The following is a 24,055-nucleotide window of genomic DNA, read 5'->3' as shown; positions in this document are numbered from 1 at the left end:
GTTGAAGTCGGAAATTTACATACACTTTAGCCAAATACATTTAAACTCAGTTTTTCACAATTCCTGACATTTAATCCTAGTAAAAATTCCCTGTCTTAGGTCAGTTAGGATCACCACTTTATTTTAAGAATGTGAAATGTCAGCTTAATAGTAGAGAATTATTTATTTCAGCTTTTATTTCTTTCATCACATTCCCAGTGGGTCAGAAGTTTACATACACAGAATTAGTATTTGGTAGCATTGCCTTTAAATTGTTTAACTTGGGTCAAACGTTTCAGGTAGCCTTCCACAAGCTTCCCACAATAAGTTGGGTGAACTTTGGCCCATTCCTCCTGACAGAGCGGGTGTAACTGAGTCAGGTTTCTAGGCCTCCTTGCTTTAGGATTGAGGTTAAGGCTTTGTGATGGCCACTCCGATACCTTGACTTTGTTGTCCTTAAGCTATTTTGCCACAACTTTGGAAGTATGCTTGCTTCAATAAAGGTCATTTGTAAAGTGACTATGCATAGATAATAAACAGCGAGTAGCAGCAGAGTGTCAATGTAAATATGTAAATAATCAGGGTGGCCATTTCATTAATCAGCAGTCTTATGGCTTGGGGGTAGAAGCTGTTAAGGAGCTTTTTGGTCCTAATCTTGGCGCTCAATTTTTTGGGCCTTCCTCTGACGCCTAGTATATAGGTCCTGGATGTCAGGAAGCTTCGTCCCAGAGATATACTGGGCCGTATGCTCTAGCCTCTGTAGCGCCTTACAGTCAGATGCCGAGCAGTTACCATACCAGGTGGTGATGCAGACGGTCATGATGCTCTCGCTGGTGCAGCTGTAGAACTTTTTGAGGATCTGGGGACCCATAGCAAATCTTTTCAGTCTCCTGAGGGGGAAAGGGTGTTGTCATGCCCTCTTCACAACTGTCTTGGTGTGTTTGGACCATGATAGTGATGAGCTTTGTGGGTACTATGGTGTTGAACGCTGAGCTGTAGTCAATGAACAGCATTCTCACATAGGTGTTCCTTTTGTCCATGTGAAAAAGGCAAGTGTGGAATGCGATTGAGATTGCGTCATCTGTGGATCTGTTGGGGCGGTATGCGAATTGGAGTGGGTCTAGGGTTTCCGGCATGATGGCGTTGATGTGAGCTATGACAAGCCTTTCAAAGCTCATCATGGCTACCGACGTTAATCAATTAGGCAGGTTACCTTTGCTTTCTTGGCACAGGGACTATGGTGGTCTGTTTGAAACATGTAGGTATTACAGACTCAGTCAGGGGCAGGTTGAAAATGTCAGTGAAGACACTTGTCTGTTGGTCCGCGCATGCTTTGAGTACACGTCCTGGTAATCCGTCTGGTCACGTGGCTTTGTGAATGTTGACCTGTTTAAAAGTCTTGCTCACATCGGCTACAGAGAGCATGATCACACAGTCGGCCGGAACAGCTGGTGCTCTCACGCTTGCTTCAGTGTTGCTTGCCTCAAAGCGAGCATAAAAGGCATTTAGCTCGTCTGGTAGGCTCGCGTCACTGGGCAGCTTGCAGCTAGGTTTCCCTTTGTAGTCCGTAATAGTTTTCAAGCCCTAACCACATCTGACAAGCGTCAGAGCCGGTGTGGTAGGATTCAATCTTAGTCCTGTATTGACACTTTGCCTGTTTGATGGTTCGTCTGAGGGCATAGCAAGATTTCTTATAAGCGTCCGGATTAGTGTCCCGCTCCTTGAAAGCGGCAGCTCTAGTCTTTAGCTCGATGCGGATATTTCCTGTAATCCATGGCTTCTGGTTGGGATATGAACGTACGGTCACTGTGGGGACGACGTCATCGATGCACTTATTGATGAAGCCGGTGAATGAGGTGGTATACTCATCAATGCCATTGGATGAATCCTGGAACATATTCCAGTCTGTGCTAGCAAAACAGTCCTGTAGCGTAGCATCCGCGTCATCTGACCACTTCCGTATTGAGCGAGTCATTGGTACTTCCTGCTTTAGTTTTTGCTTGTAAGCAGGAATCAAGAGAATAGAATTATGGTCAGATTTGCAAAATGGAGGGTGAGGGAGAGCTTTGTATGAATCTCTGTGTGTGGAGTAACGGTGGTCTAGCTTTTTTCTTCCTCTGGTTGCACATGCTGGTAGAAATGAGGGAAAACGGATTTCAGTTTGCCTGCATTAAACTCACCGGCCACTAGGAGCGCCACTTCTGGATGAGCATTTTCTTGTTTGCTTATGGCCTTATACAGCTCGTTGAGTGCGGTCTTAGTGTCAGCATCTGTTTGTGGTAAATAGACGGCTACGAATAATACAGATGAGAACTCTTGGTAGATAGTGTGATCTACAGCTTATCATGAGGTATTCTACCTCAGGCGAGCAATACCTCGAGACTTCTTTAATATTAGACATCGCGCACCAGCAGTTACTGACACACACCGCCGCCCCTTGTCTTACCAGAGGTAACTGCTCTGTCCTGCCGATGCACAGAGAAGCCAGCCAGCTCTATATTATCCATGTCGTCATTTATCCTCATCCTCATCTACTGCTGTAGTCTAAATCACGGTGGTTACACAAGACTCGCCAGTCAAGGTCACAGCAGCCCAGTGTGACTCCCCAGCCAAGGTCACAGCAGCCCAGTGTGACTCCCCAGCCAAGGTCACAGCAGCCCAGTGTGACTCCCCAGCCAAGGTCGCAGCAGCCCAGTGTGACTCCCCAGCCAAGGTCACAGCAGCCCAGTGTGACTCCCCAGCCAAGGTCAAAGCTGCCCAGTGTGACTCCCCAGTCAAGGTCGCAGCAGCCCAGTGTGACTCCCCAGCCAAGGTCGCAGCAGCCCAGTGTGACTCCCCAGCCAAGGTCGCAGCAGCCCAGTGTGACTCCCCAGCCAAGGTCAAAGCTGCCCAGTGTGACTCCCCAGTCAAGGTCGCAGCAGCCCAGTGTGACTCCCCAGCCAAGGTCACAGCAGCCCAGTGTGACTCCCCAGCCAAGGTCGCAGCAGTCCAGTGGTATAAATAGACTCAGATCTATCCTGGAACCAATTACTAACCATAGAGATCTATAACACACTCAACCTCTGCTACAGCAAGCACAGTAAAACACACAGACACACCCACAACTGACTAACTGAACACAGACCAGAGTGAAAGACACCAGACAATGTTGACTGTTTTGGGAGTAATTTATTCTTAACGCAAGATTCTCATGTTAGGCAAAGGCATCTACATAACAAACATTCACTTTTTTATGTTTCATGTTCTCTCCTTCAAGGAATGAGAATATTAAAAATAACATAGCAATCAAATCATAATTTCTAGATCCTGGAAGAGTAACAGGAAAAAAACATTGCAAGCATTGAACAATATTACATGTAATCAAACATTCAAATATTTATTGTCATCGTCTTTAAAAAAAAAATGCATTCAATGCCAGCTCATAGGATTCATCCTAAGACAAACAGGAAACCACAGTAGCTGTTGTGCAAACATAACGGAGAGGACAGTTCAAGCTTCAGCATGGTACAGCGGGGGGTCAGGGGGTTGGCAAGGGGCACTGCAGCTTACTGGCATGTAGTGGTCTAGGTAGCCATGACGGATATGGTGTAGAGAGTCATTTGTTAGGGTGGTATAGGGTTTAGGGAATATGGGGTGGTATGACTAGAGGTTTGTTTGGGAGGAGGGAGGCAGGAGAAGTACCTTACAGAGGTAAGATGTTAAAGTGCCCAGGAGAGAGAGAGAGTGCATGGTGCGTGTGTTCGTTTGTGTATCATCTACAGTAGAACGCCTGAGATATGAGTGCATATTGTGTGTGTGGTGTTTGAGAATGAATTTGTGTTCCACAAGAAGCAACATCTACAGTACAGTGCCTGAGATTTAGGGAACATATAGTAGCTAAACTGCTACAGAGGGGTTAAGTCAGGTGTAGGAGCACTATGATAGATGCATAGAGGTTATCATATAATGCTACCATGGTTCAGGAGGTACAGGGGTTCCGGCTGGACGTTTGGGACGGACAACAGGAGTTCAAGGGGTAAGGCTGATAGTTAGGGGGAGAGAGAATGATTAAGGTGGACTAACAGGAAGTAAGGCCAGATGGAGGGACAGTGTAACAGGTAGGTCGGGGTAAGATGAGGGGCTTTTTAAAAAGTTGCTTATTTTCCCATAACCCTACCACAACTCGCCTAATTGAAGTAAACTAATGGACAACGATACTTAGGCTTCTACTTCCTGCCTATACATACTATATACAATTTATGGACAATATATTTTACATTAGCATCCCAGCCTTCAGCTACACTCAACCCCACCTATCTATCTCTGAAGACCATTTGATTTTGATTTTTGGCTGCCATATATATTTCCACTGTGCTGTTGCAGAAAAGCTCTGAAACTTTCAATTCTCATAGTTTCTACAGATTGTAAATTAAATTAAAAAAATGTGCTAAGTGTATTATTATATTATTGATCGATTGACTATGACTTTTCAAATCACTCAGTATTGCTATCTGCAGTGTTAGTTCTAGGTAAATGTTGTAATTCTTCATCCATTCCTGAACCTGTGACCAAAAACAAGCTACATATGGACAGTACCAAAATAAATGATCTAATGATTCTGTCTCTTCACAGCAAAATCTGCAGACCTGGGAAGATTATATCCCCATATCTATAACATTCTATTGGTTGCAAGAATTGTGTATAATAATTTAAATTGAAAAACTCTACGTTTAGAATCTGGCGTCGTTTTGTGTATCAGTTCATAAACCAGGTACTATAGAATCGGAACATCAAAAATCTCCCAACTATTTTGCAACCTGTATGGTGCAGCTATCCATTTTTTGGTGCTTAAATGAAACTGGCATACTTTTTTTTATTTATCACAATTTTCTTTAACCAATTTTGGTCTTTAACGCAGGGCCAACAGTCAAGTTCCTTACCTTCTCCCCTTTCCACAATGCTGCAATCAGTTGGTTGTAATTTTGGATAGAGCAGACATTTCTATATTTTTTTGTTAACTGCATGTGTGACATAATTCCACCAGTCCTATTTATGATATAATTTCCAAAGATTATACCATTTTTAAACCTTTTTTTTCTTTTTTCTCTCATCTGCTCGAGAACCAGTTCAGATTTATGTATAGTGTTTGTATGACTGAAGTCTTTAGTGAGAGGTCCAATCCTTTTTTATTTAATAATTTCTGCCCTTCAAATTCATATTCATTATATAAATAGGCCCGTTTAAGTTTGTCTGGCTTGCCATTCAAAATAAGGTGAAATTTTTTTGCTCATATAATTTCAAAAAACAAGTCATTAGGTAAATACGTGAACTGGAATATGACAAAATAATTAAATCAGGGTAATTTTTCCACAAATAAACAGATGTTGTCCTTTCCATGGTAGCAAAATCGTATCTAATTTGGCTAACTTTCTATAAATATTTATTGTAGCGAGATCATTTCTTTCTTTTGGGATATGTATACCAAGTATGTCCACTACATCGTCAGACCATGTTATTGGTAAACTACACGGTAATGTAAAAGTTGTCTTTTTTAGTGATCCAATACGTAATATGGAGCATTTATCATTCTGGTTTTAATCCAGAGGTAAGAAAAATTATCTACATCCTCTAGGAGGCTGTGCAGGGATCCAAATTGCGTATTTAAAAGAAAACATGAATGATCAGCGTACAATGACACCTTTGTTTTTAAGCCCAGGAATTCTAGCCCCTTGATATTATAGGATCTGATTTCAATAGCTAACATGTCGATGGCCATAATAAATAGATATGCCGATAGTGGACAACCTTGATTTACTCCTCTTGACAATTTAATACTTCCTGAGAAGTAGCCAATATTTACTATTTTACACCTGGGGTTACTATACATAACTTTAAGCCATTGTATAAGACACTCTCCAAAATTAAAATAGTCCAGGCATTTACATATAAATTCTAGTTGTACTTTATCAAAGGCCTTTTCAAAGTCCGCTATAAATACCAGGCCTGGTTTCCCAGATTTTCATAGTGTTCTATTGCTTCCAGTACTTGTTTTCTATTACAGATGAGAGGGACTTTGGGTTAAGGGTTAGGAGGTAAAGGGTAAGGGTCAAAGCAGGTAAGGGTAAATGTCAGGGGTCAGAGGTTATGTGAGCATGTCCCACAAGCAGCAGCAGCAGAGAGCCGTCCAACAGGCAGTCAGACATGTGTCTCCTGAATCATCTCTCCTTCTCTCCTCCACCACGTACACTAGAGGAAGGGAGGGATGGGGAAAGAGAGAGGTAGACATTCATTTATTAAAGTTAAACCTTTACAACTAGCAGTAAAAAAAATATGTTTTATTGTCACATACACCAGATAGGTGCAATGAAATTAGGGTTATTAGCCCTGCTCAAGGGCACAGACAGATTTTTCATCATGTCGGCTTGGGTACTCAAACCAGCGACCTTTTGGTTACTGGCCAAACGCTCTAACCACTAGGCTACCTGCCGCCCTTGGAATACACATACTTGGAATACACAAGTCACACACACTTAGCCCTAACAACATACTCTTCTTGTTATCGTTGGTATATTTGCTGTTAATCATTAATGTGCACACACACACACACCTTACAAAGGCTGCCATCTGGAGTGAGTCAGGTCAGCTATGTGTTACCTGAGTGGCAAGGTACTACCCTAGTACAAAAAGGGACTGCTCTTTAGCAACAGTTGCCAGGCAGTAAGTTTGCTGTGTTCATAACCAAGTGGGAAGGTGGTATTTACCAAATACAACTGGAAAGAAAAGACTTGAAAGGAAAGGGGATACCTAGTCAGTTGTCCAACTGAATGTATTCAACTGAAACGTGTATTCGGCATTTAACCCAACCCCTCTGAATCAGAGAGGTGCAGAGGGCTGCCTTAACCTACGTCCACGTCTTCGGATGGCCCCCCCAACTGGTAATTACGAGTGGAAAACTAATTTATCATGCAGGGCTCTGACGTCACCTACTAAGGAAAGGACCTTGATAAGAGCATTTTTGGCAGTTTAATGCAGAAACCATTTATAAAAAGCAATCTATTTATATGGTTTTGGAACACTATACTTTGTTTACAAGCATGATACTGTAGCTATACTTTTTTTTGTTTATGGTTTAGGCCGCTTGTTGGCAATTAGCCAATCAGCATTTCTCAACAAGTTCAAAGGTGACCCGATTCAGGAAACTAGGCGTATGTCGCAAGTCACGACTTCACAGGAGAGCCTTTTGAACTTTTTTTATGAATTTTTTATCAAAATGAATTTTTTGGCAAATGCCTTCTTGAACATGTGAACTTTCATGTGCCTTAGAATCAAATGTATTTCATCCATGTATACAGTGTGGCATACGGCAGGGAGAGATGAGGGGAGTGGTAATTGAGGGGAGATATCTGGCAGCCGGTTGGCTCCACCCCCTGGCCTTATATGGACTTCCTGCCCCAACGAGGCAAGGCTGTCGCTCGTTAAGCCAGGGAGTGCTTGGGGATAAAGGAGGCAGCAGCCTGCACAAAGGGGCAGAGCAGGAGAGAACCAAGAGTGTTATGAAGAGTGAGAGAATACCTGTTGTGACCTGGACTGCTTCGTTTGTAAATTGTTGGAGTTTGCCCCTGGCTATTTTCAAAAGGGGAAAAAATATATTTGTGCTGTCTTGTTTAAGGAATTTGGAATGATTTCTACTTTTACTGGATGTGGCTGGGGGTTACAGCATTTATTTCACATGACCCATCAATTTAGACAAGTAACATTTAGCTGGAATTGTTCCTTATTGTCGGCTACCACTTTTAGTCTTAATCTTTACTACACTACTCACTGTTTAGCGCACGACCTCACATATGAATCCTTAAAGAGACGGGCGGGGCTGGCTTAAGAGGGTGTGAACACAGGACTTGAGAAGGTACCAAAACTTTCAAAGGCCCTTTACAAGTTGATCTACTTTCCCATTGTTCCTCAATTGCAGTGTATGATATACCATTGTGTAGCGCCGAGTCTCTTATGTTTTTGCTACATGAGACTGATTTCAGCTGGTCAGTCACAAGTGAGTGAATGCATCCAACTGGTATTTACGACTTCACAACTGGTAAATTCCCACCTCCCACTTGGTTATGAATGTGGCAGTCCACTATTCACCACTGAGAAGGTATTATCCAGGTAAACAAATACAGGGCCTGATAAGTCTGGAAAGTTGCCTTTCTGTTTTAGACAACACCGCTTTAAATCATATGACAAGAACAAAAGCAGAAACTGATCTGGCTATCATGTGGTTAGCTACAACAACCTTCTCCTTTAAGAACACACAATGGCATGCTGATATAAAAGAACCGTATACAGTGCATTCGGAAAGTACTCAGACCCCTGGACTTTCTCCACGTTACAGCCTTTATTCTAAAATGGATTAAATAAAAGTATTCAATCTACACACAACACCCCATAATGACAGAGCAAAAACAGGTTTTTAGACGTTTTTGCAAATGAATAGAAAAAAAATACTATTTACATAAGTATTCAGACCATTTGCTATGAGACACAAAATTGAGCTCAGTTGCATCCTGTTTCCATTGATCATCCTTGAAATGTTTCTCTAACTTGATTGGAGTCCACCATGCGGTCGAAGGAATTGTCCACAGAGCTCTGAGACAGGATTGTGTCGAGGCACAGATCTGGGGAAAGGTACCAAAACATTTCTGCAGGATTGAAGGTCCCCAAGAACACAGTGTTCTCCATTTCTAAACTGGAAGAAGTTTAGAACCACCAAGACTCTTCCTAGAGCTAGCCGCCCGGCCAAACTGAACAATCGAGGGAGAAGGGCCTTGGTCAGGGAGGTGACCAAGAACCCGATGATCACACTGACCGAGCTCTAGAATTCCTCTCTGGAGATGGGAGAACCTTCCAGAAGAACAACCATCTCTACAGCACTCCACCTTTACGGTAGAGTGGCCAGAAGGAAGCCACTCCTCAGTAAAAGGCACATGACAGCCCGCTTGGAGTTAAAGACTCTCAGACCATAAGAAACAAGATTCTCTGTTCTGATGAAACCAAGATTGAACTCTTTGGCCTGAATGCAAAGTATCACATCTGGAGGAAACATGGCACCATCCCTACAGTGAAGCATGATGGTGGAATCATCATGCAGTGGGGATGTTTTCAGCAGCAGGGACTGTGAGACTAGTCAGGACCAAGGGAAAGACGAACGGAGCGAAGAACAGAGAGATCCTTGATGAAAACCTGCTCTAGAGTGCTCAGGATCTCAGACTGGGGCGAATGTTCCCCTTCCAACAGGACAACGACCCTAAGCACACAGCCAAGACAACACAGGAGTGGCTTCAAGACAAGTCTCTGAATGTCCTTGAGTGGCCCAGCCAGAACTCGGACTTAAACCCAATCGAACATCTCTGGAGAGACCTGAAAATAGCTGTGCAGCGACGCTCCCCACCCAACCTGACCGAACTTGAGGGGATCTGCAGAGAAGAATGGGAGAAACTCCCCAAATACAGATGTGTCAAGCTTGTAGCATCGTACCCAAGAAGACTCAAGGCTGTAATGGCTGCCAAAAGTGCTTCAACAAAGTACTGAGTAAATGGTTTGAATACTTAAAGTACCAGTCAAAGGTTTGGACACACCTACTCATTTAAGGGTTTTTCTTTATTTTACTATTTTCTACATGGTAGAATAATAGTGAAGACAGCAAAACTATGAAATAACACATACGGAATTATGTAGTAACCCCCAAAAAAGTGTTAAACTAATCAAAATATATTTTATATTTGAGATTATTCAAAGTAGCCACCCTTTGCCTAGATGACAGCTTTGCACACTTGCCATTCTCTCAACCAGCTTCATGAGGTAGTCACCTGGAATGCATTTCAATTAACAGGTGTGCCTTGTTAAAGGTCATTTGTGGAATTTCTTTCCTTCTTAATGTGTTTGAGCCAATCAGTTGTGTTGTGACAAGGTAGGGGTGGTATACAGAAGATGGTCCATATTTTACCAAATAGGGCTAAGTCCATATTATGGCAAGAACAGCTCAAATAAGCAAAGAACAACAGTCAATCATTATTTCAAGACAAAGGTCAGTCAATCCGGAACATTTCAATAACTTTTTTCTTCAACTGCAGTCACAAAAACCATCAAGCACTATGATTAAAACATTTATTTAATCAATTTTAGAATAAGACTAATGTAATAAAAGGTGGGAAAATCCAGGGATCTGAATACTTTCTGAATGCACCATATGTATGTATATTTATTTATTTATGTATATATATTTTTTCAAACTTATTTTACTATGCCAATATGTGTTTGTTGTCAATGTTAGGCGTCAACTGGTGGCAGTTGTAAAAGAAGTCTATAGTTGTATGTGTTGCAGAGAAAATAGTGCCATTGTTGATTAGATGCATTTTTCAATAATTCGGCTTTTCTCTTGAACCATATGGTCTGTCTACTAGAAACTCATGGACAATTTGGATCCAGATATAAAACATGTATACTATATATGAATACTTTCTTTTTTAAAAGCTATTCAAGTATGAATTACCAAAGTTATGATAGATTCTATTCATTACCTAAATTACTGAAGATTCTGGCAACTTTGGTAAATTACCAGTAGCTTTGCAACCCCAGATAGAACTGTCTGACCCACTGGTTCCCAAATGTTTCACAATTTAAATGATTCCCCTAGTCAAGGGCCTGAACTAGGTGAACTAGCTCACCTGATTCCCCTAGTCAAGGGCCTGAACTAGGTGAACTAGCTCACCTGATTCCCCTAGTCAAGGGCCTGAACTAGGTGAACTAGCTCACCTGATTCCCCTAGTCAAGGGCCTGAACTAGGTGAACTAGCTCAGTGCTAGTGACGCCGCTAGCACTGAGATGCAGTGCCTTAGACCGCTGAACCAGGGTCTGTAGTGACGCCTCTAGCACTGAGATGCAGTGCCTTGGACCGCTGAACCAGGGTCTGTAGTGACGCCACTAGCACTGAGATGCAGTGCCTTAGACCGCTGAACCAGGGTCTGTAGTGACGCCTCTAGCACTGAGATGCAGTGCCTTAGACCGCTGAACCAGGGTCTGTTGTGATGCCTCTAGCACTGAGATGCAGTGCCTTAGACCGCTGCGCCACTCAGGAGCCCCCAATAGATCAAATACATGGAACGGCTGGGGATCCCAGGGGAGACATTGTTCCCAAAGCACCTCCAGCGTCTTTGCATTCAGAGAAGTCAAGGTAGGGCTGACACCATTTAGTCGACTAGTCGATTATTTGGTCGAGAGATTTCTTTAGTCAAGCACAAGACACCCGTCTGATTTACGCCCGTCTCAGTGGACTAATCCATTGTGGAGGCCACGGGGATGGGACAGTCCATCACTCTAAGACATGTGATACTGACATATGGTTATATTATGTAAAAATAATGGTGCAATACTAATAAATCTAATATTATAACAAATGTGCTTTTCCCCGCATTGGATACGGTCACTGTCCACTGTTCTGAAAGAATCTTCAGTACGCCGTGGAATTGCCACCTTTACCTATGTGCATAATACCAAAGTTAACCAGCATATTGGGATTGAGAACAATGTGGCGGAGGAAACCCCCATTTAATTAGGTCTATAATCAACTGTTAAATGTGCCTGGCTTTATAAATCATCCATATACATACAAACATCTCCAGAAATAAGACATATCTTGCTTCTGTTGCCTGTTTGACTGTGTGTTTAATAACTTACTGATTCCGTGAGCACCAAGCCTCATGCAGCAGAAAATTGTTGGATAAAGACATTTCACAGATTTGGCTGTTTTAATCTTTGCTCTGCTGTAATAAAGGCTTTACAATTATTTTTGTTAGAACAGACTGGTATTACTTAGAATTAGATTTGTTTACACTGTTTCAAACAGGCAGAACAATGATATTGTAATCTAACAGCACCTGTTTGTCACACATAATATACACACAGCTCTCACTCCTATAGCCTCCTTTTTCTTGATCTCCTTATTGTTATTATTACTATTATTATGATAATAAGTCATGTCATTAGTGGTCTTTGTATGGTATCCTTGTATAACCACCATCGAACTGTAGGCATCCTGTTTAGTCTTAATACTGTAACTTACTTAGGCCTATATTTCAATATATAGGCTACTGTATCAATCAAACATTAATTCGTTATTGCCATCACACATCATATGAGACATTCATGCTTTGAAATGCAATCAAGCATTTTAGTTTTAAATTAAATAACAAAGGGAGCTTTGAATAATTAGCCTAAACAATAAACCGCAATTGACGATGTAACTGTTTTTAGTCTGCTGTAATAAAGGCTTTATATAATCTTTTTTTCATTAAAATAGACTGGTACACTTGTTCCAAATGAAAAAAACAAAATATATAAATATAATATTGTAATCTAACAGCAACTGTTTGGCACACATAACTCACACAGTGCTTGCTCATATACCCTCCTTTATCTGGATCTGCAGTAGTTTCCACAACTAAGTCAAATGTCTTCCACACATCTGACTTCCTCTTTCCCTCCTGAGCAACCAGTAAACTTTCACCCATTTCAAGTTTTTATTTCACGTCCTCTGCATCCATTTTGCTGTCGTTTGTCATAACCAATTTATTGATGTGATTATGATAGGCTATAGGCCCCATTGGTCACATGCATGTGATGCTTACATGTTTCATGTAAAGAGAGCAAGGGTTGAGGGAATGTTTTTTTTAAAACAAATTTGGGATTTCGGTAACTTATTGTGCTGTGGTGCCTTTTCGCTGCAGTAGGGAGGAGAGCGAGACAACGTTTGCCAGTCACATAGGCACTCACTATCATTTTTTTAACACAGTGTGACCATCAGGCTCTGAGTAATTTGTGCGTCTGAATTATTGAATCAAACAGTGTTCTTAAAGCTTCAGACAAGCTCAGTGCATATGTAGTTGATTTTATTCAAAACACATAGGGTGTCTGTCTACATCCTGAAAAATAAGTTTCAACATTTCGACGACTCTCGGTTGACCAACATTTTTATTTTTTCAGGGGACAGCCCTAAGTCAAGGCAAACAATATCCTTCCCTTTCCTTCTCCCTGTATTCTTCATCCCCTCTCTCTCCTCCTCACCCCTCTCCTCTCCTTATCCCTGTATTCTTCATCCCCTCTCTCTCCTCCTCACCCCTCTCCTCTCCTTATCCCTGTATTCTTCATCCCCTCTCTCTCCTCCTCACCCCTCTCCTCTCCTTATCCCTGTATTCTTCATCCCCTCTCTCTCCTCCTCACCCCTCTCCTCTCCTTATCCCTGTATTCTTCCTCCCCCCTCTCCTCCTCACCCGTCCTCTCCTTCTCCCTGCATTCTTCATCCCCTCTTCTCCTTATCCCTGTATTCTTCCTCCCCTCACCCCTGTCCTCTCCTTCTCCCTGTATTCCTTCTCCCGGTATTCTTCCTCCCCTCTCTCCTCCTCACCCCTCCTTCTCCCGCTTCTTTTCCTCCCCTCACCCCTCTTCCACTCTCCTCATTCTGCCTCTTCCTCTTCCACTCTCCTCATTCTGCCTCCCTCTCACCTGTGTTTTTAGGTGCCTCTCCATACATGGGTCCTGGGGGTGATCCTCCCTGCCATCCAAACTGGGGCTGTCCAGGGTAGCCCTCCTGGTAGGGGCCTGCTTGTCCCTGGCCGGGGTAGGGTCCAGGAGGTCCCCCGGGGCCAGCAGGGTAGCCTGGGTTTTGAGGAGGGAATCCTCCAGGTTGCTCCATGTTTACGGGGTAACCCTGGGGAGGGTATCCCTGCTGGGGGTAACCCTGCTGAGGGTAACCCTGCTGGGGGTAACCCTGCTGGGGGTAACCCTGCTGGGGGTAACCAGGGGCCTGGTACGGAGGAGGCTGCTCAAAATTCATCTGCTAGACAACAGAGACACCTGTAGAAAGAGAGGGAGGGAGGGAGAGGAAGAGAGGGACGGATGGGGAGAGGAAGAGAGATGTTTAATGTTTATTCTAATGTGTAAACACAATTCCTTTTGTATTGCTCCTATAATGAAGCCAATAAAGCTATGTTGAATGTAACTGAACAGAGAGGAGGAAGGAGCATTTAGGGAAAAAAAAGAGAGATTGGAGGAGAGGGACAAACAAATGTATTGTTGCAGTTTCACAGCCCTGCAGAGAGTCAACACAGGCTGGAGATAACAGTAGACAAGTGTGTGAGAGAAAGCCCCTAGGAGTCCCTTTAGCCAGGAGTCCCTTTAGCCAGTGCTTGTCATGGTAAGGGAATACCCCCCTGAAATGGTCAAAATGAATGTGATCTTATTGGCACCGTACGAAACATATACACGATGTACAATACCACTCAATTGGACGCCGTTTCATTCAAAACATATTGCAAATGTCATATGGCAAATGCCAAGTGTCACACAGCAAAAATCCAATAGATGTCGAGCGTGCTCCACCATAATTTTTTATATTGCAAATGCACATCAAGTCAAGACCCAAGGGTCAAATTTTGAAAATTTGAAAAAAATAAAATAAAATTGAGATTGCGTCATCTATGGATCTGTTGGGGCGGTATGCAAATTGGAGGTGGTATGCAAATTGGTACACCAGTTGTAGTTGATCGAGGTAAACCCCTCCCCCCTCAATTTCCCCGACTCTACTGCCTTGTCCGCCCGGTGAATCTATCGCGTTCCGAGAGCCCCGTTGGTAAAAAACCTGCACGGTCATCCTCTTATTATCAAGTGACTGTAGAATGGAAGGAAGAGGTGGACAGTTTTCCCTTCGTCTTCATCTCACCAGGATCCCCCGTCTCTAGCCTCTGTAACGCCGGAGTTTCCTCTTGGGTTGAAATTACTGAGAGAGCCCAGGGCAGATGAGTGGAAGTGGAAGCTGGAATTGGTTTAAGTAACAGCCAATGTGATGTTCAAGAGTTTGTGTTGGTTGTAAGAAATAACAGCAGATACATTGTGAAAATAAGACAACAACATAACATCTTGATCCCTAGTTGTCATTGTACAATGTCACTGTTGTATGACCGTTTTCCTTGTGTAGGTCAAACGCATGGCCACATGCTTCTAGTTGTATTTCTAGAAATGTCCATCATACCAGAGAAGTCTGTCAGCTAGCGGTTTCAACCCTTCTATGAGGAAGTGCTTCCACACACGTACGTCCAACCTATACATTTGCTAGCACCCTAAAGGAAGTAGTAAAGTACAAAGAGACGAGTACTGCATATCTTTCTCATGACATCATACAAAGCCTGAGTGCATTGTGACTCACACCCCTGAACCTGAGATGGAGTGGCCTAACCTCTCTGCCCTCTATCCAGCTAACAATGGACTCACGGCAAGAAGAGACTAAACACACAGTCAATAATTCACACTTTAAAATTAGGAAGCAGCTACTGGCTGTGACCACTAGCCGTGTGTGTGTGTGTGTGTGTGTGTGTGTGTGTGTGTGTGTGTGTGTGTGTGTGTGTGTGTGTGAGAGAGTGAGTGAGTGAGTGAGTGAGTGAGTGAGTGAGTGAGTGAGTGAGTGAGTGAGTGAGTGAGTGAGTGAGTGAGTGAGTGAGTGAGTGAGTGAGTGAGTGAGTGAGTGAGACACAGACAGACAGACAGACAGACAGACAGACAGACAGACAGACAGACAGACAGACAGACAGACAGACAGACAGACAGACAGACAGACAGACAGACAGACAGACAGACAGACAGACAGACAGACAGACAGATTGATGTACAGACAGACAGACAGACAGACAGACAGACAGACAGAGAGAGAGAGAGAGGAGAGAGCAAGAGGGAGTTAGAGAGCAAGCGAGAGGACTCAAGAAATCCAGTCGTTGTAACAAGGTAGACGTACATGTAGAGCATTCTGCTGGTTTAGATTCTAGGCCAGAAGACCATTAAGCCTACGTTGGGTCTGTTTAGTAGTGAAACACTGCCCCTCCCCCATCAGCTGGGAATACCACAGCACAACAAACTGCAGGACAGAAGGAAAGTGGGCCAGTGAGGCGTTGTCCCTCCATCCCCCATTCTTCTGTCCCTCCATCGTTCGCTGGGCTATATTCACAGTGTTTACTGTAAACATCTAAAGCCGAGCTAACTTCTTTCTCATCTATCTCTATCTTTCTCAACCTCCCTCAACAATCAGAGCATTGTATAGAGAACATCACGTGACCCAAATCACCTGACCCATCTTTCCAAATGCCTCTTCACAACATAATTCCTCTCATCAAGACAACCCTTCTACCATAGGGGTCGTTTGTTTTGCGGTACCATGTTACATAGTAAGATTAAACATTGGTTGAACACAGTGAGATTGTAGACTCCTAAATTGATAGCTGTAAAATCACCTAAACAAACTGCACTAACACTGAACTAAAATATAAAACATAACATGTAAAGTGTTGGGACCATGTTTCATGAGCTGAAATAAAAGATCCCAGAAAATGTCCATACGCCCAAAAAGCTTATTTCTCTCAAATTGTGCTCCTTTGCCAAGACAATCCATCCACCTGACAGGTGTGGCATATCAAGAAGCTAATTGAACAGTATAATCATTACACATGTGCACCTTGTGCTGGGGACAATAAAAGGCCACTAAAATGTGCAGTTTTGTCATACAACACAATGCCACAGATGTCTCAAGTTGAGGGAGTGTACAATTGGCATGTTGACTGCAGTAATGCCCACCAGTTCTGTTGCCAGATAATTTAATGTTAATTTCTCTACCATAAGCCGCCTCCAACGTCGTTTTAGACAATTTGGCAGAAAGTCCAACCGGCCTCGCAAATGTAAGCTCAGTCCAGGACCACCACATCTGGCTTCGTCACCTGCGGGATCGTCTGAGACCAGCCACGCAGACAGCTGATGAAACTGTAGGTCTGCACAAACTGTCAGAAGCGTCTCAGGGAAGCTCATCTGCATGCTCATCGTCCTCGCCAGGGTCTTGACCTTCGATGGCCACTGACACGCTGGAGAAGTGTGATCTTTACGGATGAATCCCGGTTTCAACTGTACCGGGCAGATGGAGTGTGTTTGGTACCGTGTGGGCGAGCAGTTTGCTGATGTCAACATTGTGAACAGAGTGCCGCATGGAGGCGGTGGGGTTATGGTATGGACAGGTATAAGCTACGGACAACAAACACAACTGCATTTTATAAATGGCAATCTGAATGCACAGAGCTACTGTGATGAGTTTTGAGGCACATTGTTGTGCCGTTCATCCACCGCCATCACCTCATGTTTCAGCCTAATAATACACGACCCCCTGTCACAAGGATCTGTACACAATTCCTGGAAGCTGAACATGTCCCAGGTCTTCCATGGCCTACATACTCACCAGACATTGAGCATGTTTGGAATGCTCTGGATCAACACGTACGACAGCGTGTTCCAGTTCCAGTTCCAGCCAATATCCAGGAACTTCACACGGCCATTGAAGAGGAGTGGGGCAACATTCCACAGGCCACTATTAACAGCCTGATCAACACTATGCAAAGGAGATGTGTCGCCCTGCATGAGGCAAATGGTGATTATGCCACATACTGACTGGTTCTGATCCACGCACCAACCTTCTTTTAAAGTTTCTGGGACCAACAGATGCATATATGTATTCCCAGTCATGTGAAACCCATAGATTAGGGCCCAATTTATTTATTTCAATTGACTCATTTCCTTATATGAACTAACTGTAACTCAGTAAAATCTTTGACATTGTTGCATGTTCTTATATATTTTTGTTCAGTGTAGCTACTTCACATGCTGATATTGATTTTGGTATTATTGTGTGTTGTTACGTTTACTAGCTAGATACCTAGCTAGTGCCAAAAAGCACCTGGACCACCTTTGGAGACGTGCCTTTTGTTAAGTAAAGTCTGTGATAAGAGGTTCTAGGGAGGCTGGACTGGGTGATACTACTAAGAGCATGTTAGAAGACCACACTACAAGTCCCAAATTGAGACAGGTCAGATTGAAAGAGAAACAAGTCATGTTTCCTACAAAGTTTTAACAGAACATAATTTGACTTCCTCTAATCTGTGTGTTGTGAGTCGGCCTAATCGTCCTCTAATCTGTGTGTTGTGAGTCGGCCTAATCGTCCTCTAATCTGTGTGTTGTGAGTCGGCCTAATCGTCCTCTAATCTGTGTGTTGTGAGTCGGCCTAATCGTCCTCTAATCTGTGTGTTGTAAATCGGCCTAATCGTCCTCTAATCTGTGTGTTGTGGGTCGGCCTAATCGTCCTCTAATCTGTGTGTTGTAAATCAGCCTAATCTTCTCCTGCTGGCTGCTGCAAAAATGAAAAATCTCCACACATATTCTGTGTGTGTGCGCGTCTTGATTTTACTTGAAGGGTTATGAAATGATGACCAAACATGTCACCTGTACACACTTAACAGATGGCAGGTGAGGTAGTTGAGTAACCATGGTTACTCTCCTGAGCTGTGAGGAACAGATGCTCCTGTGGATTCTCAATGACTACCTTCACTAACGCTAAAACCCCATTCACACACAGCGTTACCCTGGAGAACATTTGGTCCTGGGACCCTAAGTACACACTGTGGCATTCTAGTTACACAACCTCCTCTCCTCCCCATAACGGACTGGTTTATCAGAAATGTTTGCTAACCTAACCTTCCTCTTCCTGTCCTAGGTACAGTTCAGTTGTGTTTGAGCTCTAGTGTGTGTCCGACAGTTTGTCATTGATGGAAAAAGGCTTCCAGTGTCGAGGCATTGTACTGACCCATGACTGACACTGTTTCCACAACACACACACAGGCAGAGAGAAACGGCATCGTCACCGTCTCTCTCCACCTCTCTCACACAGCCTAGTGCAACAGTATAAATGTTAGTAGCAATGATTGTTGAGCAAAATCATACTGCACCACAACAAAGAAGTAGGGCTGTCAACCAAAGGTATTCTACTGAATTCAAACATCACTAAAACTACAGCTGATCTGTAAGTCTAGCTAACTCAGGAGACAGGTAGCATCACAAAAACTACAGCTGATCTGTAAGCCTAGCTAACTCAGGAGACAGGTAACATCACTAAAACTACAGCTGATCTGTAAGCCTAGCTAACTCAGGAGACAGGTAGCATCACTAAAACTACAGCTGATCTGTAAGCCTAGCTAACTCAGGAGACAGGTAGCATCACTAAAACTACAGCTGATCTGTAACCCTAGCTAACTCAGGAGACAGGTAACATCACTAAAACTACAGCTGATCTGTAAGCCTAGCTAACTCAGGAGACAGGTAGATAGAACAACAAGACACATCTCCTCACAGAAACTAGCATCTAGAACAACAAGACACATCTACTCACAGAAACTAGCATCTAGAACAACAAGACACATCTACTCACAGAAACTAGCATCTAGAACAACAAGACACATCTACTCACAGAAACTAGCATCTAGAACAACAAGACACATCTCCTCACAGAAACTAGCATCTAGAACAACAAGACACATCTCCTCACAGAAACTAGCATCTAGAACAACAAGACACATCTCCTCACAGAAACTAGCATCTAGAACAACAAGACACATCTCCTCACAGAAACTAGCATCTAGAACAACAAGACACATCTACTCACAGAAACTAGCATCTAGAACAACAAGACACATCTACTCACAGAAACTAGCATCTAGAACAACAAGACACATCTCCTCACAGAAACTAGCATCTAGAACAACAAGACACATCTACTCACAGAAACTAGCATCTAGAACAACAAGACACATCTACTCACAGAAACTAGCATCTAGAACAACAAGACACATCTCCTCACAGAAACTAGCATCTAGAACAACAAGACACATCTCCTCACAGAAACTAGCATCTAGAACAACAAGACACATCTCCTCACAGAAACTAGCATCTAGAACAACAAGACACATCTCCTCACAGAAACTAGCATCTAGAACAACAAGACACATCTACTCACAGAAACTAGCATCTAGAACAACAAGACACATCTACTCACAGAAACTAGCATCTAGAACAACAAGACACATCTACTCACAGAAACTAGCATCTAGAACAACAAGACACATCTCCTCACAGAAACTAGCATCTAGAACAACAAGACACATCTCCTCACAGAAACTAGCATCTAGAACAACAAGACACATCTCCTCACAGAAACTAGCATCTAGAACAACAAGACACATCTACTCACAGAAACTAGCATCTAGAACAACAAGACACATCTACTCACAGAAACTAGCATCTAGAACAACAAGACACATCTACTCACAGAAACTAGCATCTAGAACAACAAGACACATCTCCTCACAGAAACTAGCATCTAGAACAACAAGACACATCTCCTCACAGAAACTAGCATCTAGAACAACAAGACACATCTACTCACAGAAACTAGCATCTAGAACAACAAGACACATCTCCTCACAGAAACTAGCATCTAGAACAACAAGACACATCTACTCACAGAAACTAGCATCTAGAACAACAAGACACATCTACTCACAGAAACTAGCATCTAGAACAACAAGACACATCTACTCACAGAAACTAGCATCTAGAACAACAAGACACATCTCCTCACAGAAACTAGCATCTAGAACAACAAGACACATCTCCTCACAGAAACTAGCATCTAGAACAACAAGACACATCTCCTCACAGAAACTAGCATCTAGAACAACAAGACACATCTCCTCACAGAAACTAGCATCTAGAACAACAAGACACATCTCCTCACAGAAACTAGCATCTAGAACAACAAGACACATCTCCTCACAGAAACTAGCATCTAGAACAACAAGACACATCTCCTCACAGAAACTAGCATCTAGAACAACAAGACACATCTCCTCACAGAAACTAGCATCTAGAACAACAAGACACATCTCCTCACAGAAACTAGCATCTAGAACAACAAGACACATCTACTCACAGAAACTAGCATCTAGAACAACAAGACACATCTACTCACAGAAACTAGCATCTAGAACAACAAGACACATCTCCTCACAGAAACTAGCATCTAGAACAACAAGACACATCTCCTCACAGAAACTAGCATCTAGAACAACAAGACACATCTCCTCACAGAAACTAGCATCTAGAACAACAAGACACATCTACTCACAGAAACTAGCATCTAGAACAACAAGACACATCTCCTCACAGAAACTAGCATCTAGAACAACAAGACACATCTACTCACAGAAACTAGCATCTAGAACAACAAGACACATCTACTCACAGAAACTAGCATCTAGAACAACAAGACACATCTCCTCACAGAAACTAGCATCTAGAACAACAAGACACATCTACTCACAGAAACTAGCATCTAGAACAACAAGACACATGGCCCTTCTGACCTCTTTCTCCTTGATCCGTATTATAGTCTTCAGGCAAAACAGACCTCACCTGTACCTGGCTGTACCGGTCGCCTTTACAGAAGTATCACTTCATGACTTAGTAGTGGTACAAACAGCTAGGCCTTCAGTTGTATAGTCAGGGGTCTCTCCCACAGGGTCTTTGTACAATGTATGGTCCCAGTTTTACACTGAGAGTGAGGGTATGGTTCCAGTTTTACACTGAGAGTGAGGGTATGGTTCCAGTTGTACACTGAGAGTGAGGGTATGGTTCCAGTTGTACACTGAGAGTGAGGGAATAGATCCAGTTTTACACTGAGAGTGAGGGTATGGTTCCAGTTGTACACTGAGAGTGAGGGTATGGTTCCAGTTTTACACTGAGAGTGAGGGTATGGTTCCAGTATATGGTGAAAGAATGGAACATACTTCTCAAACACAATAAGATCCCAGTCCTAAATGAGTAAATGTCCAGGGTTATAACAGTCAACTAGGCCTATTAGAACCACAGCCAGCTGGGGCATAGATCATTCACCAAGAGATGACTGTTGAAATGGAAAGAACTGGGATGATATTTCAACATGGTGCAGTTGATCGTCTAAAACACTCCCTCAATTAGGTTTATTTTTCCTGCCACGTCCTTTATAGGCTACATTTATGAGGGGGATTTTTCTGTGTAAAATAGGCTATTAGGCTATTCTTCTTCTTCACTGGCGTCTCGTATAAGCCTACAGTATTGTTGTGGCGTCTCATATAAGCCTACAGTGTTGTGGCGTCTCATATAAGCCTACAGTGTTGTTGTGGCGTCTCATGTTAGCCTACAGTGTTGTTGTGGCATCTCATGTTAGCCTACAGTGTTGTTGTGGCATCTCATGTTAGCCTACAGTGTTGTTGTGGCATCTCATGTTAGCCTACAGTGTTGTTGTGGCATCTCATGTTAGCCTACAGTGTTGTTGCGGCGTCTCATGTTAGCCTACAGCGTTGTTGTGGCGTCTCGTATAAGCCTACAGTGTTGTTGTTGTGGTGTCTCGTATAAGCCTACAGTGTTGCGGCGTCTCATGTTAGCCTACAGTGTTGTTGCTGCATCTCATGTTAGCCTACAGTGTTGTTGCGGCATCTCATGTTAGCCTACAGTGTTGTTGTGGCGTCTCGTATAAGCCTACAGTGTTGTTGTGGCGTCTCGTATAAGCCTACAGTGTTGTTGTGGCGTCTCGTATAAGCCTACAGTGTTGTTGTGGCATCTCATGTTAGCCTACAGTGTTGTTGTGGCATCTCATGTTAGCCTACAGCGTTGTTGTGGCGTCTCGTATAAGTCTACAGTGTTGTTGTTGTGGTGTCTCGTATAAGCCTACAGTGTTGCGGCGTCTCATGTTAGCCTACAGTGTTGTTGCTGCATCTCATGTTAGCCTACAGTGTTGTTGCGGCATCTCATGTTAGCCTACAGTGTTGTTGTGGCGTCTCGTATAAGCCTACAGTGTTGTTGTGGCGTCTCGTATAAGCCTACAGTGTTGTTGTGGCGTCTCGTATAAGCCTACAGTGTTGTTGTGGCGTCTCATGTTAGCCTACAGTGTTGTTGTGGCATCTCATGTTAGCCTACAGTGTTGTTGTGGCGTCTCGTATAAGCCTACAGTGTTGTTGTGGCGTCTCATGTTAGCCTACAGTGTTGTTGTGGCGTCTCGTATAAGCCTACAGTGTTGTTGTGGCGTCTCGTATAAGCCTACAGTGTTGTTGTGGCGTCTCATGTTAGCCTACAGTGTTGTTGTGGCGTCTCGTATAAGCCTACAGTGTTGTTGTGGCGTCTCGTATAAGCCTACAGTGTTGTTGTGGCGTCTCGTATAAGCCTACAGTGTTGTTGTGGCGTCTCATGTTAGCCTACAGTGTTGTTGCATTGATGCCATATCAAAGGAACAAAATGACACTTAACTCGGATCTTTGGCTTTATTAACAACTAGCTACTAGATTTAAAAAAAACATCTACAGCATAGCATAAAGGCTAGATCAGTTGATTTGCTGCAATAGGCCACTTTCAAAATATTAGGCTACATAGAAATCAATATATCACGAATTCTATCATAACTAATAATGTCTGACACGACTATGTCCCTTTCTATTATGTAAAATGTATTGTTGGATACAACGTACCTGGAGAAAGAGGCCCAGCTGCGTGGTCGCCTCAATAAGACAAGGATGGAATACAACTAACACCTGCACAGGGCCAAAGCCCAAGAACAACCCTGTCGAGCTGCAATTTCCCAACAGGCCGCAACTTAGAGACAGGCAACGTTAACATATGGACCACAATATTATCACCTACCTTATGAGAAATGATATCCGTTATCAACAGAAAGTCCAACTCCTCTTTAAAAAAAAACAAGCTATTCGGCAGGATCTTTATTGCTTATTGCTTTTCTTCTAATTTTTTTTTACCGCACTGAACAACCAGCTCGTCTATAACTCAGTGCGCATCTCTCTGTTGTGTGGGGACCATGACGTCACCCGATGGTGGCGCGAGGGGTTTGCATAGAAAAAACATGTTCGAAACGGCATTACCCGCCTTTCACTGGTTGGCTGTGGTGAACGACCGATGTTTTCACGGACCAATCAGAGCGGAGAGCGGTGAGAGTCTGGTGAATGGGATTCATCGAAAGTGAAGACTACTGACCACCTGACTTGCTCGGTCATTAATTATACATCACAGAAAGATGTGACGAGATACACAGAAATAGGACATTGAATGAGTCTTATAAATTTAGCAAGCAATATTTATCAATATATTG

General features: G+C 43.1%; 1 protein-coding gene across 1 annotated transcript; it reads right to left on the bottom strand.

Annotated features, from left to right (window-relative positions):
• Nucleotides 1–5,532: 5,532 nt before the first annotated feature.
• LOC106604334 (uncharacterized) lies at nt 5,533–23,759 on the bottom strand. Its single transcript, XM_014198872.3, has 3 exons — nt 23,593–23,759; nt 13,510–13,860; nt 5,533–6,204 (listed from the first exon to the last, which is right to left on the bottom strand). The coding sequence occupies exons 2-3, from the start codon at nt 13,838–13,840 to the stop codon at nt 6,101–6,103; spliced, it is 435 nt and encodes a 144-aa protein (XP_014054347.1). The 5' UTR covers nt 13,841–13,860; nt 23,593–23,759; the 3' UTR covers nt 5,533–6,100.
• Nucleotides 23,760–24,055: the final 296 nt, after the last annotated feature.

This window comes from Salmo salar, chromosome 05 (genome assembly GCF_965601325.2).
Source record: "Salmo salar chromosome 05, fSalSal1, whole genome shotgun sequence".
NCBI classification, from domain to species: Eukaryota; Metazoa; Chordata; class Actinopteri; order Salmoniformes; family Salmonidae; genus Salmo; species Salmo salar.
This window is presented reverse-complemented; position numbering and strand designations above follow the sequence as displayed.